The sequence below is a fragment of the Camelus bactrianus genome, chromosome X (genome assembly GCF_048773025.1).
Source record: "Camelus bactrianus isolate YW-2024 breed Bactrian camel chromosome X, ASM4877302v1, whole genome shotgun sequence".
Taxonomy (NCBI): domain Eukaryota; kingdom Metazoa; phylum Chordata; class Mammalia; order Artiodactyla; family Camelidae; genus Camelus; species Camelus bactrianus.
Genome location: NC_133575.1, coordinates 95,592,385 through 95,612,413, shown reverse-complemented (window position 1 = coordinate 95,612,413; position 20,029 = coordinate 95,592,385). Strand labels below are relative to the sequence as shown.

At 40.3% G+C, this 20,029-nt stretch overlaps 1 protein-coding gene across 4 annotated transcripts in view; it reads right to left on the bottom strand.

Annotated features, from left to right (window-relative positions):
* Nucleotides 1-20,029, bottom strand: part of GRIA3 (glutamate ionotropic receptor AMPA type subunit 3) — a 261,839-nt gene that overhangs the window by 63,838 nt on the left and 177,972 nt on the right. For all 4 annotated transcript variants that reach the window (XR_006728014.2, XM_010963932.3, XM_010963931.3 and 1 more), the window contains 4 exons: nucleotides 16,802-16,906; nucleotides 15,758-15,865; nucleotides 14,222-14,428; nucleotides 3,171-3,547 (listed from right to left, as the gene is read on the bottom strand). Coding sequence is in view for 3 of the 4 variants with exons in the window: in XM_010963932.3 (XP_010962234.2) it covers nucleotides 3,171-3,547; nucleotides 14,222-14,428; nucleotides 15,758-15,865; nucleotides 16,802-16,906 (797 nt within the window). In the remaining variant the exon portion in view is untranslated. The remainder of the gene's footprint in view (nucleotides 1-3,170; nucleotides 3,548-14,221; nucleotides 14,429-15,757; nucleotides 15,866-16,801; nucleotides 16,907-20,029) is intronic.

Genomic DNA, 20,029 nt, shown 5'->3' with positions numbered 1-20,029 from the left:
TCTAGACCTGTGTTGTTCCATAGGCTGTGTGCCCCATTGCTGGGTTGAGTTGCAACCAGAGGTTTTAAAACAATGAAACAGAATGGAGAATATCAGAGTGCATTGCATACTGTAAGGGTGATAATGTCTCGTGAAACTTTTGTTATGTACATATATGTATACTGAGCTGTGATGGAAAATGTATTTCTTACTGAGGGCCATGGTCAAAATATTTGAAAGCCATTGCTCTATCAGACAGTGTCTAGTGCACTATAATAAAACCCGTAGCTTGAAAAAACCATTTGATATATTTCAGTGCTACAGAAGAGCCACAGCTTAAATTCTGCTACCAAAAAAAAAAAAAAAAAGAATCTTTCCAGCTTGTCATTTTCAGGTCATCATATTTAAGTTATTACTTAATTAGGCAATATGCATAAATACTTCCAAAAACAAATGGCCTTTTAAGAGTCCTATTTGGGTATGCACAGTAGTACGCAGCATACCGGTGCGGGTATCACAAATTTAGTTCTGAAAATTCACTTACAGAAACCAATAAAATCTCCAGCCTTAATAACTCTTTAGCATTGTCTCAACACAGATTACCAGCCATGTTAAAAACCATTCAATTACGGGATCATTCAGAAACCCTCGTCTCTTGAAGTGAACATTTAAAAAAATAAGAAGAAAGAAACTAGTAGATTGAACTCCCAGATGATATCACAAAATGATAGATTCACATTCTAGGCCCAAAAGGAACAGGGAGAGAAATAATTTGGAGAATCTGACCAAGCAGAATGAGGGTGGCAAAAAAAGAATGACTTAGACAAATGGGCTTGCCTCACAAATGTTATACTGAAAAACTGCCGAAGATGGTTACCAGTGAGTTTTACTGCAGAACTTCATTTTAAATGTTTTGTCCTCCAAGTGGATAATCTCAAAATGAAGTACACTGTAAAAACATGGTAGGTGACCTTCTGAGTCCTTATATTCTAAATGAAAATCCCTATATGTTTATATAATTCACTCTGGTCAGTATTTGGATTAATGTTTGATTTTGCCAAAGCTACAGCTTTTTCAGAAAAAACTAATTTTTTTCTGATTATAAAGATGTTACGTTTGCTTACAATATTTTGTGATGATGAGTTCACGACCATTTTGGTTTAGATGAGTCAACACTCTAAGTGGGTGAGGTTTAGGACATTCACATTCAATATTTTCAATAGCTTCACTGAGATAAAATTTGCATACCATAAAATTCACCAATGTAAGCGTACAATGAATGATTTTAGTAAATTTAGAGTTGTGTAACCATCACCACAACCCAGTTCTGGAACATTGCCATCACTCTGAAAAGTTCCCTAGTGCCCATTGTGGTTAATCCTGATAGAGACGGGACCAGGGTGAGGCGAGTGAGGCATTTGCCCCACACACAAAAGTTAAGGGGGTGCCAAAATCTCATTAATCAAGAAAAATAGCATTTAATGCAATATTAAAAAAAATTAATGTAAAAAGTCCATGATGAACAAAATAGCAAATTTTTAAATAAAGACTGGACCCGACCCCTGTACTTGCTCTACTCAGCCTCACTTGCCTCCCCCTAACTCTGATCCCAGTTAGCCCCTCTCTGCTCCCTCCAAGCCCCTGGAAACCACTAATGTACTTTCTGTCTCTATGGATTTGGCTATTCTGGGCAAATGGAATAATACAATATGGGATAGTCAATAAATGGAATTCAAGAAATGAAATCATATGGTATGTGGCATTTTGTGTCTGGCTTCTTTCTTTTAGCATCGTGTTTTCAAAGTTCACATAGTAGCATGTATCAGTAGTCTTTTAAGTTGCTGAATAGTTTTCCATTCCAAATACGGTATGGATATAACACGTTTTGTTAATCCATTTATGTGTTGATGGACATTTGGGTTGTTTCAACTTTTTGGCTATATCAAATAAAGCTCCTGTGAACGTGAACATTTATGTATAAAGCTTTGTGTGGATGTATGTTTTCTCTTAGGTAAATAACTAAGAGTAGAATTGCTGTGTTGTATTTTAAGTGTATATGTAATTATAAGAAACTGCCAAGCTGTTTTCCAATTTGGCTGTAGCAGTTTGCATTCACACTGCTAATGAATGAAAGCTATAGCCATTTCACATCCTCATCACCACTTGGTATTATCTGGCTTTTTGATTATAGACATTCTAGAGTATATGTAGAGGTATCTCACTGTGATTTTAATTTGCATTTCCCTAATAACTAATGGGGTTGAGCATCTTTTCATATGATTATTAGCCATTTGTATATCTTCTTTGGGAAAATGTCTATTCAAATCTTTCATCCATTTTTAGAACTGGGTTGTTTATTTTCTTCTTATTGAGTTGCAAGAGCTCTTTCTATATTCTAGATATAAGTCCTTTATCAGATGTATGATTTGCTAATATTTTCTCCCACTGAGGCTTGTCTTTTCATTTTCCTAATGATGTGTTTTGAAATGTAACAGTTTTGAACTTTGATGAAGTCCAGTTTATCAGTTTTTACAGTGGATTGTGCTTTTTGTGTTCTGAAAATTCTCTGTTCAATATAAGGTCACACAGAATTCCTCCCATGGTTTCTTTTAGAAGTTTTATAGTTTTAGTTTTAAAACTTGGGTGAGATACTACAGTGAAATAGTTTTAGGCACTCTGAGAGCAAAATGAAAAATGGAGGACACAGAAAGGAGAAGATAGGAGGGTTTTTAAAAATTTTTTAAATTTTAAAAATCTTTTAAAAATTTTAAAGAAGAGTTCTATCTTCTTTTAAATTTTTTCTAGAGCTAATCTCTGGACAAATGAGAAAATGTTCTAGCTCAATTAATGAGGAAAACATGCTTATTTGCTCTGATCAAGATTTAGTATTAGCTTTATCTGAATAATATCAAAATTAGCCTACAATTTTGCCTTTACTCAGAGTTCAAATGTTTGCTCTAAAGTGTATAAATATATGATACCATAGAAATGCATAAAAAACATTCAAAGCAACACCAGGAACACACTCACTTCATGGACATAAGCAAATAAAATGGCTCGATGATAATTTGCCATTGGATAGAATGTTAAATGAAAGATATCTGGACTTGAGATGGGTGAATATCAGATGTGCACGAATGGATGATGGCCATAAAATGCAAGGAGGCTTTGGGTGTGACATGGAAACAAACCTTGGAGAAATATCACATCCTTGCTGCATAAAGGCACCCAAGGAAAACCAAAGACTGTTAAATATTCCAAATTCATTTGGAGGATCAGGAGGGCTTTGCGGGTCACGAGGTTCTTCATTGTTGTCTTCCAAGTGCCATTCGTAAGGGCTGAATCTGCTGACCAGGAAAAGAACTACACTGACTCCAATGTAAGCGAAGACGATGCACATCCAGATTTCATAAGCCAAGGGATCCAGAAATGAGAATACGCCTGGTTTTGATTTCTGAGGCTTCTTTATCATGATGGAGATGCCCAGGCTCATAAAGGGCTTTGAGAAATCTATGACTTCTTCACGGACCAGCGTTATAGTCAGAGGAGCAACGGCTATATCAGCCCTCTGGAAAAAAACAAAACAAAACATTTTTTGACTTTTAGAGACAGTATTTCCATTAGTCATTTGCCACTTAATATACCTCTTTGGTGGAAATATAAAGTCTAAGTCACTGCAACCAACTGATTTGTCAATGCTTTGGTTAGACAAGTAGTAGCATTCAATGGGTCCTAAAATGCTTGATTTGACAGTAAGTAAAGGAAAGGATACTGGCTGGCTTTTTGTCCTCTGATGCATATTGGCTTGGGGCAACTGACTCAGTTTTTTCTTTCTAAAAATTATTTTGCTACCTTGCAACTCAACTTGTACTCCCTTGTGACATATCACTATTTAACTCTTCTTATTTTAATTTTTATGCTCTTATGTCTTATCTCCCTTACCTGACTAGAAATTCTTGTGGGGCAAGGATAAATAGTCTATACTTTTTGTATGTGCCTCACTCCCCACCATGAGGTGCCACACAGGACTACAGTACCCAGCTTAACACTTGTGTGCTTGCCATTATTCTTGAATTATTTGTTTGAGAGTATTGCTAGTAGAACATAGGTTCTTTGAAGGCAGGGACTCAATCTTCAATTTTTGTATCTATCACTGCAACAGATACTAAACTAAAGCAACTGTAGATGCCTAAAAAATAAGCTGCTGATCATTGATATGGGTAAACATGAAAGAATTCTGCATGGGCAATAACAAGGCTAAGGCAGTTATTAGAATACATGTTAATTTATACAGTAAGCCATCATTTCTAGTGACACATATCAGTGTAGCCCTCACATGTGTTGGATCAATAAAATAAACGTATCAGTAGTGCCCTGCATAGTTAGCTCAGGCAAAGGCAGACAATGTTTTTATATTAGTGCCATGAAAATAGGCACTAGGAACTTCTGCATTTATTTCTTTTGTCTTCCACAGTTGTTCCTTTATGGCAGTAGTAGGTTTTATCTGGAGCCCGGCCTTCAAATGCATAACTTAGAAAAATGCTTCTGACTAAGGAAAAGATTTTGGATGGTATATCAGATATAAAGTGAAAACAATTTTGATGATCATTTTTTCTATGTTAAATAGAATTATGCTTCAACGTCCCTACCCGTGGGGAGAGGTGAGGGAAGAATGATGAGGTCTGAGATAGGGTTTGTTTTTTAAAAGATGATGGTTTACTACTTTGATTTACACATGGTGACTCAAACTGGTTAAGAGACACTCCTCAATTAATTTAAGGGGAAATGCAGTAATAAACAGCCAGCTAACATTGACTCTGCTTACTCTGTGAGACACTGTGCTAAGCACCTTATATATGTATTATGTCATTTAATCCTCACAGCAACCTTGTGGTTGGTACTTGATCATTCCCATGTTAGAGAAAGTGAGGCACTGAGAGGCTGGGATTAAAACCCTGGTCTTCAGATTCCAGAACTCACTCTTAACCATCAAAAAATTCTAACTCCATAGATATTTGCAGGTTTCTAGTGTGTATTACTTTTACATATAATTATCAACCTCAGCCAATGCCTCTCAGGTCCATTCTAGTGTGTATTTAAGTGCCTATTCTGTGCCAAGCACTGTTCTTGGTGCCAGGGATGAAGCAGCGAGCAAGACGGACAAAAGAGACAAAAATGTGCTGCAGAAAGTATGCAGTTATTGACACCAACAGCCTACTGACCAAATCTACCTTGAAGGCTGACCACCATCATAAACACACCATTTCTAAAATTAAATCCATCATCTATCACCGTAAGGTTGATTCTCCTTGAAGTCTGTGAATGATGCTTATTCCAAACTTTTCCCAGTCTCTAATCCCTACCAGTGCTACCCTCTCTGCAGATGGTCTTGTCTCTTCCTTTACTGCGGAAGCCATCTGCTCTGAGCTCCATCACCTCAGTGTCCTTTTCTCCTTCTCAACATATTGCTGTATCTTCATCCACCCCTTCTGTCTCATAGAAAGCAAACTCTTTCTTTCCAGGATTTAATGTACTTACTCTGTGCATCTCATATTCTTCTGCCTCTTCTTAAAACTCAGCTCTATTTATTCTCTTTCACTGTTTCTCCTTCTCAGCCTATTCCAGTGGTTCTCAATTTGTGATTCCCCAGACTAGCAGCATCAGAGTCACCTGGGAACTTGTTAGAAATGCCAATTCTCAGGCTCTACTCCATGTTTATGAAATAAGAAACTTAGGAGCAGGGGTGCTCAGGTGGCCCTCCAGGTGATTCCAATGCTTGCTGTAAACTGAAAACCATTTACAGCTCTTATTCATTTAATAATTACCTCCTACTCAGGTAATTCTGTTTACTGACAAAGAAAAATGAAACAAAAACCACTTCTCCCACCTTTTTTTGATCCTACTACCCTCTTAATCATATGAAATTCTTCCCTGTCACGACTAATTTTCTTGAGAAAATGCACCTTCATCATCTCTTGATTTTAACCCAACTTTTTCCTTATACACCTGTGATCTAACTTCCACCCCCCCCCTTCCAATTTACTGAAATTGCTTCTTGAGCTATATACTTGATTACCAAATTCAAAGACCTTTCCGCCGACATCAACTGCTCATGTGACTGCACTGGCCTTCGGTGTTATATCCCTATATGTCCCCTCTTTCCTCGGCTCTCTGACACTCATGACTATGGGTTCTCCTCCTACCTCTCCGAATGCTCCTTCTCTGCCTTTTCTCCCTAGTTTTGCTCTCTCAATCAAGGTGTACCTCTGTACCCCCAGGGTCAATTATTAGGGCCTGGTTTAGGAGATAATGAATGAGGGTTTGTGGAATAAGCAAGACTCCTTTAAGGTTCTGTTCCTCATTTTTTCCCCTTAGTGTTATTACCTATGGCTTCAACTCTTCCCTCATTGCAGCTAACTCCTGAATCACCAGTTCCACATCTCTAACTGGAGGGAAGCCCAAAACAAATTTTAATCTATTTCACCTTTTTGCATGGGGCCAGATCTGGTCATAGAAAGAAAAGCTACTGAGGAGCATGGAATTGGCCAGAAAGCTAGTGGGTTTTTGGCAGAGAGAAAAATCTTTCAATCAGCTAGAAAGAGCCTTGTCATGCCAAGAGAACTCACAGACAAAGCCACCTTCTGTCCCTGCCAACATATTTCTACCTCCTGCTTAGAACATGCAAATACCCCACTAGTATCATTGCCCGTTTGATCTCATTGGATTTAATTACTTAACGTAACTAGTTTTTGATCTCTAAAGTCAAAGTAATGGATAGTTCGCAGAGAAATTGCCATTTCTTTGTTTTGAAAGGATGAAATATGGGATATTTGTGTGAGAAAAATCACTTTGAATTGAGTTTAGTGGAACTGGGTTCTTTTTCAAGCAGGTAATGAAAGGAGTTGGAGAATCCTGACACCCTTTAAGAGAAAAAAACTAACTCAATAACTGAAACACCCACCAGATGATAAGCACAGCTAAATGCTAACAAGACGTGGCTGGACAAAGCGGGACTTGTCTGGTTCCCAGGAACATGCAGCAAACAAACAGATTCCCAAAGAAACCCATTCGTAATTTGAAGGACTTTTGAAGTCACACAAGGCAACAGGAAGAACCTGCTTCCCTCAGGCATTTGCCTTTTCTCCTCAGCCTGGCTTTTCTGCCTTTACTGAATTGTTTCTTTCTAAGGAACTCTTCCAAAGATGGCGGAGTTTGCTTTTTCAGAGGGTGCTTCTTCAATGAAGAACAGTATTTAAATCTGTGCTCAATTAAGCCTCTTGCATGTGGACCTGGCTCCAAAATGAGAATTACCACGCTGAACCTTAAAAAGAACCTATACAGACAGAAAAAGACAAAGGGATAGCAGAAAGCAGGTGGAAGAAGGCTCAAGCGATAAAGAGGCAGGGAGCTACTGATCAAGCCTCAAGGACAGCCAACTCGGTAGGAGACTTAGCAACCCCTCCCACCTCCTGCATGCTTGGTGAGACCAACGCAGCAGAACTGTCATATCAGCTCACAGCCAGCCTTGGAGGAGCCCTTTCCCTCTGCCACCACTACCCTCTCCTCCATATGAAAAGGCTCTTGTGATAGTTGCTTGTTTCAAAGATAAAAGCCTGCTTAGCATAATGTCTGAGGAGCAATCAACATGCTTAGTAGAGGAAATGGACAGGAGCAGGTAACTAGTGTCAGAAAATACCCATTTAGCTCTCTTGGGACTGCCGTAGCATGCAGATGAGTGGGAAGGTCATTTTCAAGGCATGTTAAAGATTTAGGAGGCCAATATTGGTGAAAAAGGGAAAAAGGCAACTTCCCAAATGGCCTTCCTTTCCTGGTTTCTGCTCCTTATGAAAGCCAGCTGTGACTGGGAGAGAGCATTAATAATTATCAGTGGGGCTGGGGAGGAGCTGAAATTCTTAGTCAGTAGTGAAGTACCTCCAGTCCAGCAGCCTTCTGTCCTCAAGCCTCTGCCTGTGCTAGAAATAGCTGTCAGCAGGCCATTTTCAGAAACCGAGGTGGGTAAGTACGTGGTGTGAGGGTGCTTTGGGTGATGGACAAAAAACAGCGAATGGAAGGAGTTCAGGGTAAGACTTTGCTAGTGCTTTTGCTTGCATCTTGACTACTTAAAGGATTTTAATCAAGCAGCTTAAGAGTGGCTGTGTGGGCTCAGTAAACACACCAAATTAGGTTTGATTTTTCTACTCACCAGTGGCAAACTCAGAGCAACTGCATTATTGGAGGGGATTTAGCCTGAGGGGATTTATAATCCTTTTCATAGGTGGGTTGCCAAAGTCATCAATTTCATAAAACTTAAAACCCAACAAACTCATATGTAAACGGATGATGCACTTAAGAGTCTGACAGGTTTAAGACAGAAATGACTCTTCATTTAAATGTCATTTAAAACATTTTTTCTTGAGCTGAAGGGATTATGTTATAGCTTAACCACCTGATGATCTGATACAAAACCTGCAACCCACTTGGAGACTATGCGTGAGCGGGAGCTTGTCAGCCGCCATTTTAAAGCACTTACTCTAGAAAGGGGGAGGATGAGGAAGGGGGTAGGCGATGTATTGGTGTGTAGCGCATGAGATGTTATATGTTATCTGAGAGAAGAGGGAGACATGACCTGATCCCTCATCCGTGTACCAGCCATGAGGTTCTAGTAGCCTTTGGCAGACAGTTCCTTTGGAAAGTTTAAATGTGTTGGAGAGAGGAGTAGGGCAGAGTCAGCCTAGACAATAGGAATATAATTGCTTCCTGTTGAGGGACAGGACTTAAACTGCTTTATTGGCTGTGCTCTCTGGGATATTTACTGTCTACAATTGTTTGGATCTGGGGAAAGGGATGAGGTCTATTTAAATCTGTGCAACAACAAGCAGTGTCACAACAGGACCTCCTCGTTTCTTTACCCAGAACAGATGTCCCAGTCTGGATCTGTTGGTTAGGGCTCCTTGCTCTTGGGGAGCTGAGAGAGTTAAAGACAAAGTGAAAATAAGGGGTATCCCTGGAGCTCGGTAAAGGCCTCAGGAGATTAAATTTGGTTGGAAATATCTCCCCACCCTCTCTGCTCAGAATGGCAGGCTTCCACATGTCATTAATGCTCCTTCTGGAGTTCATATGCCTCATTTGAAAGAGAGGGGCACTTTTATCAAACCATCAGCCCTTCTGCCAAAGCCCAGTGTAATTGCCTGAAGAAGAGAAGAGAATATTTGGCATCTGTTACAGCATCCTTGCTTCTCTGCCTTTTAGCTGGAAGGACAGATTGACTTTCTATCTTTTTTAATGGAAAATGAATCTATCTTAGGAGAGTGACAACCTAGGAGATAATTTCTTCTAGGTAGAGAAATGTCAGGGTGAATAGCATCTATAAAATTGCCATTTGTCCCGGGAGTGTGAAGGAGTCTGAGGATGGCCAGGGGATGTGACTTGGAGTTAACTCTCCCCCAGCCCCATCTCCATCCCTAAGCTCTCTGCTCTCTTCTAAGGCAGAGGTGCCAATCTGGATGGTAGTTCATCTGGCCTTTCCCAGGGCAACTCCCCGACCTCCTCCCCACCTTTATCCTGAGTTCTACGTGCTAGGAACGTAAGGAACATGGCAGCTGCCCACTGGGAGGTGTCCTTTTGTCAATTAGGACCTAAATTTCCTTCCAGCCCTTTTTCTGAGTCTCTTTTTCTGTTAGATCATGTCTCAAAGGGCAGAAACCCCCAGCTGTCTACCTGGATTTTCAAATATTTCAAGTGATAACTAGAGATGTCTATTACATTATCCTGGAGGCCACAGATAAACAGGAGGGGTATCTCAGATGGAAAAGCTCAGAATCCAACTAGATTGTAAGCCCCTTGAGGGCAGTTGGGCTTATCTTCCCATAATCTGACAAGCTTAGTAAACTGAGCCAGTATGACCCAGTGGACAGAGCACTGGACCAGGAATCATGAAACTTAACTTATAGACTAAGCTCCACCAAGCTGTGTGATTTTGTGACCTTGTCACAATCCCTGCCACTATTCCTGTCATCCCTGTCCTATATCAGGCCTTGGTTTCCTGGTTTACTCAGTGGGTAGTTCTAGTGGTCAGTCCTGGCTGGTCTCCACATTTCTGTGTAAAGTGAATGAAAAGGGGAGCTAAAGGATATCTAAGAGCCCTACTAGCAACAGAATGTTTTAAATGTCCTCTTAAACACATGCTATTTGGGAGTCATAAAAACTTGGGGTCTGTAAGCCATGATTGAGCTGGGGACACTTACCATGTTGGTGATATTATAGACATCCAGCTTAAAATCAAAACTTCTTAAAGCAGGTGGACACTTTCAAGTCCATGATGTTCTGACGTGCTTACATAATGGGAGGCACATTGTGTCCCACTGACTTTTTTTTTTTTTTTTTTTTTCAAAAATAGCCTTCTTAGTGATACAAGGTGGCCCAAACATCAACCTTGATTTGATTTTCTTTAGAGGGGAACAAAACCATTTAGGAATCATATGAAAAGAGACTGATTAGCTTCTTTCTTCTTTAACAAGTTTAATTCATTTTGACTCTTTCTTGAGACTTTCTGGCAGATACTGAAATCTCCTTTGCAGAGCTTTTTTCATCTCTGCCTTTCTTCATTTTTTTCTACTCTGATCTGTTGTACATACTAAAAGCATAAGAGTAAATGCCCTAAAGATAAAGCAGTGCCTATCTGTGTACTTTTCATGTTACTGCAAGAAATCATTCCATGTTCTCCATTCTTTTACTTATTAAGCACTTAGGGAAGTCACTGGAGAGTGGGGGGGGGGTTCTGCCCTTCTTTTTCTTAAGCAATTTGGAAACCACAAGAGGCCAGGCCTGCCAGCAATGAGTGCCTATTTTTACTTTTCTCCATTTCTATCCATGATAGAGAAGTTGCAAACTTCCCAATGCTGAAAGATGAAAACTTCTAAATGAAGATGAAGATGTGCTTAGCTTAGGACATCATCCTCCCTAATGGAGAGCTCTCACTCCAAGCATGATAAGAATGTCCATTTTTTATAGCCGCAGGTCTTAGAGGAAACTGGGATTTGGCAGTCCACTCAAATAGCTTGGTTTGCTATCAGTTCCGCCAAATCACCTTGTGTTACAGTCCCAGGAAGCACAAGATGCCTGTTCGAGGTCGAGGAGGGAGGTTGGACATTTCTGTAAGAGCCGAACTATTGATTTTGTCTTTAGTAGAAAAAACTGGAGGAAAAAGATGGGTAGCCTCCTCCAGGAGAATTTTTACTTACTCAGCAGTAGAAAGTTGGTTTCTAAAATACAAACAAGTAAGGGACTCACTAATTCTTAAGCTCCCTCACTCATATAGACACAAACCAGAAAGAGGAACAGAATGTAGAGATTAAATGGATGCAGTACAGGGGACGTGGCAGAGGAGAAACCAAAATCCAGTGAGAAAGCTAGTCTTTGTCTGAACAATGTCAAGAAATCTTCCTTGCTCTCCATCACCGTTTAGTGGCCTGCACAATGCCAGGAGGGCACTGAGCTATTTACAGAGTGTGACAGTCTTTCTTTCGAGACACTAGAGAGCTCTGGCAATTGAGCCATGATGGGCTGGTAGAGCTCATGCCAGTTACTCTGCACTAGTAGAAACAGACCTCAATTCCTTGCCAGGCTTCTGTGGCCAAACACTTTTGCCACCACAATGGCTAAGGCACCAAGGGCCTTTGCAATATATTTCAACACTTTTAGGACGGGATGGGTCTGCAACATTTGGCTGTTAGGCAGAATGAGGCAATGGTTAAAGAACACAAACTTCACAGTCAAGAGACCTGGATTCAAATCACTGTGTCAGTATAAGCTATTTGGTCTTGGCAAGAAAGGTCATTTCCCTAGGCTTCAATTGTTCTCATCTGTAGAATAATGTTAATGTTTTGAGGATTAAGTTAACATGATGCTTGTAAAGCACTTCGCAAAATTTCTCACAACCAGTAAATATGCCACAAATGGTAGCTGATAATAATAAAACTCTTATAGGATTACCTCCCACTGTGAACTCAGTTGAATGAATATTGGCTGGGCAGTGTTACATGCCAGGCATTCATTCATTAAAGCAAAAAGTGAGCATCTCTTATGTATCCAGTCATGTGCTAAGAGCAGGGAAGAGCTGTGAGCAAGACAGGACCTCTTGGAGCCTGAATGTTGGGGAGATGAAGGCCAGGAAATAGAAGACTTGATTACCAACTTGTAAAGTAAGAGCGTAGAGCTGTGTCAACATATTTCAGCTTAGGGTCCTCAGAAAGCATGATGGGTGCCCTGTCCTTTCTTCAGCCCCTCTCTCTGGTCTTAGACGTTTTCTTTCTCATAACTGGGTTCACCTGAATCTCATCTGCAACTCAGCCCTGCCCCAGTTCCCAGGGCCAGGCTTGACCCAAAACAGGAGATACCTGGCTCCAGCCCCTTTGCTAGGGCTAAGGTTCAAATTGCCTTGCAGCTTGCCTGACTGGAGGATGGTGCCCTAGTTTTGATACTTGAGGTCCACTCTCATTTAAGCCTTAATTCCTTTTCCATGCCCTTATTTTTAGAAATGAGCTTCTGCCTTTGTGCTTGTTCCTGAGGACCTGTTCCAAAAACTTATTTAGTGACCCCAGTACTATCTTATGATTGGAGAGCGATGCCTGATTCTTGCTGATTCCTATCTCAAGCGCTAGAGTCCTTATCCTAAACCTCATTCCAACAGTTAACTTGGATATTTGCTTCTTGTCAGATTCTTCTCAATATATCCACCCCTTAGATTCCTCTGCCTTCCCCTAACCTGTTGTCTAGACAGGGACTGGTCATTGCAAGTAATCTTTGTCTGTTAGAACTAAACCTCTGCCACCCTTGCCTGCACTTGGGTTAGTTTCATAGTGACTGACTCACCCAGTGGACGGTTCTTCTGCCCAGTTTTGCTTGTTTCCATATGTCTCACTGGGCAGCCCAAGATCTGACATTCCCAATCAGAGGTCAAAACCTTTTGAAGCTAAGATCCTGAGGAGCTTAGAAGATACTACTGTACCCCTTTTAAAAACCCTAATTATTAGTAAAATTCTTTTGTACTTGGCCGATGGGCAAGCCCTTGGCAGAGCAATTCCATTCATTCATTCAATACATATTTATTGAACTTGCGTTATATGCCAGGCCATGGGATATTGAAATTAATCAGATATGTCTCTGTCTTCAAGGAATTCATAGTTTAGCTCGGATAGCTGAGCTTGTAAACAGATCATTATAATACAGATTCAAAAGTACTATGAGAATGGGGGGAGGGTATAGCTCAAGTGGAAGAGCACATGCTTAGCATGCATGAGGTCCCGGGTTCAATCCTGGTACCTCCTCTAAGAATTAAAGAAAGAAATAGACCTAATTACCGCCCCCCACCAAATACTATGAGAAAGCAAAAAAATATTATAAGGAAGCAGAAAACAGGGGCAGCAAACCAGACTGCCAATGGATAGATAGGATTAGGGAAGACTTCCTGAAAAAGGCGATACCTCTGAGTTCTGAAAGACTGGTAGGTGGTGCTAGCAGAAGAGAGGTGAAGGCACTTCCAGGTATGCCTTTAGGGTCAGGGAATAACACATATTTTGCTGTAGCTGGGACATTGAGTGTGAAGGAGAAAGGGTACAAGATGGAGCTGGAAAGGTAGGCAGGGGCCAAATTATGAAGTGCCCTTATTTGCCATGCTAAGGAATTTAAATTTTACCCTAATTTCTAAAGTGAGAATTTACAGTAATGTGGATCTGATTTGCCAGGGTAAGAGCAGAGGCAGGGAAACCAAGTAAAGACTGTCATTGGTAAGAACCGTAACTAAGATGATTATGGTGGGAAGGAAGAGTGTACCTGGAGTTGAAAGACAGAGGAGTAGAATTGATAGGACATGGTGACTGACTAGATATGAGGGGAGCAATGAGAAGATGACCTGGTTGCTTAGGCAACTAGGTAGGTGGTGACTCTGCTGCCTGAGACGGGGAACACAGAAGGAAGAGATTTTCAGTAGAGGGCAGGCTGTACTTAATGTTGCCAAATAAAGTTCCCCAATTCTATTTTCCTTTTAGTAAAATAATCCTGTTGCCCAAAGGCTGCTATTGACGAGCTACCTTTACAGAATGCAACTGTAGAATAAAATTTTTTTCATATAGACCATATGAAAACTATACAATTGGCTAAGTATTACACTTGAAAAGTAAATCCTCTATTTTCTCTGTTAATTGGAAGGCATAGAAGTAAATGAAAACAGAGTTGAAAAACTTACCCCATAGACAAGCTCCCCAACCATGCCGTTCCATATTTTAGTCTCCGGATCCCTTGCACCATATTTCCCGTCTCCGACAATGGACAATTTGTATTTGATCCTGACGTGTTTGGCTATTTCATAGGCTAAGTCTACACAATAGCCTTCATATCGCTCATTTCCTTCCAATTGTTCATGGTTTTTCTTATACATTACATATGGTGATTCCTTTGGGACCAGAAGGAAGATGAAAGGATTACTCCCATTATTTTTCTAAGAGATAATACATGTAATAGTGAAGTTTTTCCCCCCTGTGGCTATTGAGGTTTGGTGTGTTAAGAAATCTTTAAAAATGTTTGCTTAATAAGCAGAAGAGCCTCAATCGAATATTCATGGGGTACATATTCCTTGGAGTCCTTAATTGATGATTTCAGAAAGTAGAGAAGGATTTTAGCTGTTTTTGAAAGTTTGAAAGAAGAACCAGTTTCCACCTGTAAAGTCTTGATTTAGTCAAATTGGGCAACGGTATTTCCCTCAGTTACATGATGGTGAACTGCCTTTGATTTCTTGGGATTTGCCATGTTGGAACCACAGCCAGCCCAGGCAAGGCCCAGGGAAGCACTGTGACTTTTGTGAGGTCAGGGTCTGTGGCTTATTCATTTTTATATTCTCAGGGCCGAGTACAGCACCTAGGACAAAGTGAATATTTCACATGTATGTTTAAATGAAAGTAAACTTCAGCTGAATCTCCATTCAATTAACCACAATTTTAGACCTAGTGGCATACTCATTTTTAGCCCAGGTTTGTACTTCATTCAGCAATGAAACATACAAGTTTTTAGAAAGACATCAAAATAAATGAAAATAGTATTTCACATCTTAGTAGTGCTTTGAATTTTTCAGAAAAGCTTTACATGGTGAATATTGCCTTGAAATGTCTTATGACATAGGCAGAAGGTTATTATTATGCCCACTCCATAAATTAAACAATAACACAAACTGGGGGGAGGGTATAGCTCAAGTGGTAGAGCACATGCTTAGCGTGCATGAGGTCCTGGGTTCAATCCCCAGTACCTCCTCTAAAATAAACCTAATTACCTCCCTCTCCCCACCAAAATAAAAGAATTAAATAATACAATAATAAATAAAAAAATATTAAAAAATAACACAAACTGAGGCTTAGAGAAGTTGTGACTTGTACTGTTAAACCCAGATTAGTGGCAGACCTAGTGTTAGAATGCTCATCTGCTCTGTCCTCCGTACAACGCTATCTCCCCCGGCAATGAAGAATTAGATTTCAAGTCCAGATGAAGCATCCGTCCATGGTATGGGGGTGGTAAGGAGGATAATAATAGCTAAAACTGCTCCAACTTCCTATTCTTTTTAAATGACATTCTATTCATCATCATGGCAAGATACTTCAAAAGGTTCCTAAGCTGACTTGTTGGAAGTTTCCACTGTTTGAACTTGAGGTCTTTCCTACTGGCTGAATAATCCTTTTCAGAAAACAGAAGTCTTGCTATAGAGAAAGGCCACCTATCTTCTCTCCATACTTACCAGAATGGTAGTCACCACTATGGTCCGGTTCTCTGCGGATGCACTGTCATTGCTGATTTGCTGATCTGAGAAAGGTACAAACCTTTCATACTCATTCCAGTAGCCAGCCTAGAAAGAGCAGACATTTGGCCTGGTTGCTTATTTTTCACTCAAAAAGTGCTGCATGAAATCTGAGTGCTGTTGTGGATTGAAACTTTTTTTTTAGTTGCTTGAGCTTTACAAGGATTGAGGTCCTCTCTCCCTTTGTCTTGCCACCCCTCCCAGGACCCCAAAACTGACACACACACAGATACGCTAGTCTTTCTTCTTGGGGGTTCCCATCCCCCCTGCGCCTTTATTGATATTTGGTAAAGTAAGTTAGCCCACTGTAGGATGATCAGCCTTTTTGTTTCTTTAAACTCAGATAGCAAAAAAAAAAAAAAAAAAAAACAAACCAACAACCAAAAACCTTTGCATTGAACTGTAGGAGAGCTGGGATGTGAGGGTGGGAAACCAGTTGAGTATCATGTAGAAATGGTACAAGATATTTCTGTTCTAAGATTTTATCAAATAGCTACTACATTCCCACTTCATGACTGACTCAACTATTAGTATGATAGAAGCAAAGTGGTCATTATGAAACTTAGTTGCAGAGAACAGTATTTGGTCCAGAGTCCTTTTGCTGGGTGAGTTGACAAAATGGGGAGATACCTACTTTCCAATTTTTTTGCTGAAATTGTGTGTATCTTGGCAGCTTCTGCTTAAATAACATGCTATAAAATTTGTAATTCCTTCCCTGTGTTATAGGAAGCTATTAATAACTCTTGAGTCTACCACTTTTATAGGATCAGCCTCAGAAGGAAATATGCCTTTTAAAATGTGTAGATGGAACACTGTGATTACGAAACAGCTCTGCATCATATCTACACTACTAACCAAATGGAAAGGCAAAAACGGTGTGTGGGAATTTGCTTTGTGTGTGTTTCCTAACACCTGTTTTCTTGTATCTGAGGGCTGTCACCTTCTGAGAGACTTTTTATTTGGTTATCTATTTTGGTTACTTACTTTCCGAGAGCCAGTGACTTTCATTTCATACACATCGATGGTATAGTTTGTCCTACGTCCGTAAGTGTCAAATTGGATGTTTCCAGTCATTCCTTGTACTTGCACCTGATAGAAAGGGAAAAATGTAAAAATGTAAAATAGCACCACATTACTGCCTTCTAGATCCCTGTGATAAGGTCTGCTGACAGATCTTGGAATCTTGGGGAGCTTCTACCTTGAGCCATTGAGCTACATCGGCCAGATCAGTTCTATACAGATCTTCATTTCCTCTCCAGTATTTTCTAAGTATGCCTTTCAGTTAATGAAGCTTTGAGTGGGTATGATAGGCAGTTACTTATATGATACAGTAAGAGCCACTACTTTTTCAAGGACCTGAAATTTCTACCAATTAAGTCTCTTCTTAAGGGAGTAGCTTAAAGAGTATTCTTAACTAGGATAATGCGTTCTTCTGAACTGTGAGTTCCTTGAGGGCTGTGGCTGTGTCTTAGTATTCCCTGCATCCAAGCATAAGCTGGCTTCAGTAACGTGGGCTCTGGATCCACACCCTAGCGTCATCACTTACTAACTGCATGACCCTGCGTATGCTCCTTAATTCTTTTGTACCTCAGTGTCCTAATCTGTAAAGCGGGAAGTCCTAGCAGTGCCTATCCCACAGAGTTGTTGGGAGGATGAAATGAGTTATACACATGGAATGTTTAGATCAGGCATGTAGTAAGCATTGCAATACATGTTAGCTATATTATTATTATTAATCAAAATAAATTTAGTTGTTTCTTGAGAGGGTTACACATGTACCAGCTACCATAGTAACAGGGGTGAGTTTTTTCTCTTCTTTAACGTATACCCAGCTACAGATGGGTAGTGGAGAGCCAGGCCACGGAGGGATAATCCACAGACTGATGAACTTTGTTAAGTCTAGGGAACCAGGAGTATGGAGTACCACATAAGAAAGGCAGGGGTACTGGAATAGCCTGGACACCTGGTTGGGATGCCAAATGGAGGTGTATGTATGCCACAACTTGTCCTGCATCTAGGCCCAGTGCTATGAACTATCAAGAGGCCATATCTCCTGGGTGGAGAGATTTCCTTACCTATTTTATAGTTCAAGGACACTAGATGAACGACCCTTTATAAATATGTCATTATTGTTACCCACTTGAATTACTTATTTGGTGAGTATGGGTCAAGGAATTTGCTTCAAAGAAAACCAATCTGTCTTATTTTCCCAGGATGAAAGGATGGAATTCTTTGTTGTCACTTATAGAAACGTGACAAGCTGTTTGTTAGACACGTCAGAAGTGGTGGGAAGGGGCTTGTGCTGCAGAAGAGAAAACTGATGGCAAATATTAGGGAGCATCTTTTTAAAGGGAAGGGGGCTTGTTTACCACCAGTAGGAGACCATGGAGTATCTGTTGAAGCAGAAAGGCTCCAGTGTGACTTCCTGAGGACAAAATGATTGTCCTACTGACCCAAAAAACCTAAGTACTATTGTCAGCTTAGGCTTGCGGAGAAGGGGATGTAACACTTCTCATTAAATAAAGATCCTTCGTTGAGAGAGAAATGACTTATCTAGTAGGATGGGTCTGGTGCATACTGGGATGCACGAGGGGTTCTTTACACACTATTTTGAGCATTGAATTCTAGGAAAGGAGACAGGCAGGGTAGAGACACTGGCAGAGGAACTTATTAAGGAAATTCTTCATGACTGAAAATAGCAAGGGCTTCAAATCTTACCGAGAATTGTATATTTCTAAAGATTCAGCCTCTCTGAGCATGATCTGCAGACTGGACAACAGCCTAGTCTGACTAGAACTTTTGGTGAGTAGAAGTAGAATTGGACTAACACTCAGAGAGAAGTCTATTTTTAAGGATGTGAATGTCAGTGACAGTTTCCCACCATCCCATCTGGGATCTCTTCTTTAATCCTCTCCACCCTCTACCCCAGTCTATATTAGGTGCTTCTCCTCTGGGTTCCCATAGCACTCTGTGTGGAACTTCACCGTAACATTTTAATCATCTATTTATTTCCATCTCCCCTGCTAGATTGGGAGCATCTCAAGATGAAAGATGTTCTTTTTTGTGTGTTCTCAGCAATTAACACAGAGCCTGGGATAGTGCAGGTGCCCAATAAATGTTTACCGAACAAGTGAACAAGTTTCAATGACTTAGAATTGTGACTTATTTCAGTAGATCAGGCTGAGGTTAATCTTTGCACCATCGGTAGATGGTGAGGATAATGATTGCTCAATTTGCAAGTGGCTTTAAGGTTTTTTAAAAGCATTTGTTTACATATTAACAAATTAAATATGAGCTCCCCTCATCTTATTTCGTGTTTGCATATTAACCGGGAGCCTGATACATAGTCATTGGTGTTCAATAAATATTTGCTAAATGAATGGTGTGATTATTTATTCATTAGAACAGGCCCCTTAGGAGCCTGTATCAGGCAGTGATTTTGTTTGCCAGACTTCTTTGAAGGAAGAGAATGACTGACTGAGCAACAACTAAATGCTAGTCACAATGAGGAAAGCTTTTACATCATGCACTCTCACTTTTAATTAACTCAAACAAAATGGGATTTCTTTTAATGTGGTAAAATCTTTAGCACTTCAGACCATCCTCCCTTGCAGTCCTCTGAATAGTGGCGTTTCACTGAGCATTTATCGCAAGGCAACATGTACTTTGGGAAGAGGTTGATACTTTCCAGCCTCTCTGAGGCCTTAGGAAGAGGCTGGCCTGTGGAAAGAGGTAAAGCATCCTTTTGGCTGAGTGTTCGCTCATGAGGGCCTGGGGAAGAAGGTACTTACCTGGCTTATAGCTTGAGTTTTATTAGTGAGTTAGACAAGCAGGAACTCTTTGTACAATAATATGATCGATCTAATTTTTTTCTAGCCAAATTAATTTCTCGTCCTTCACTCTGGTAGCCAGTTTTGTATTGGGGGAAGAGAGTCTTTTGTGTCATGAATGGGCAGTCAACTGGAGATCTGGCACTTGCCCCTTGAGGTTTTGTTGATGAAAACTCTTTTTGATTCACTCTGAGGGAGTTTTATATTTCACTCATCATTATGTTTCACCTGACAATACAAATCTTGTAGCTGCTATGAAGGTTGAATTTAATTAACTGCTCTTCAAAATTGTGCAGTGCTACCTCCATAAAACTACACTTAGGGCATTTGTTAGGGAACTGACATAATGACATAAAAATCTGCATGATGGGAGAATGAGTCA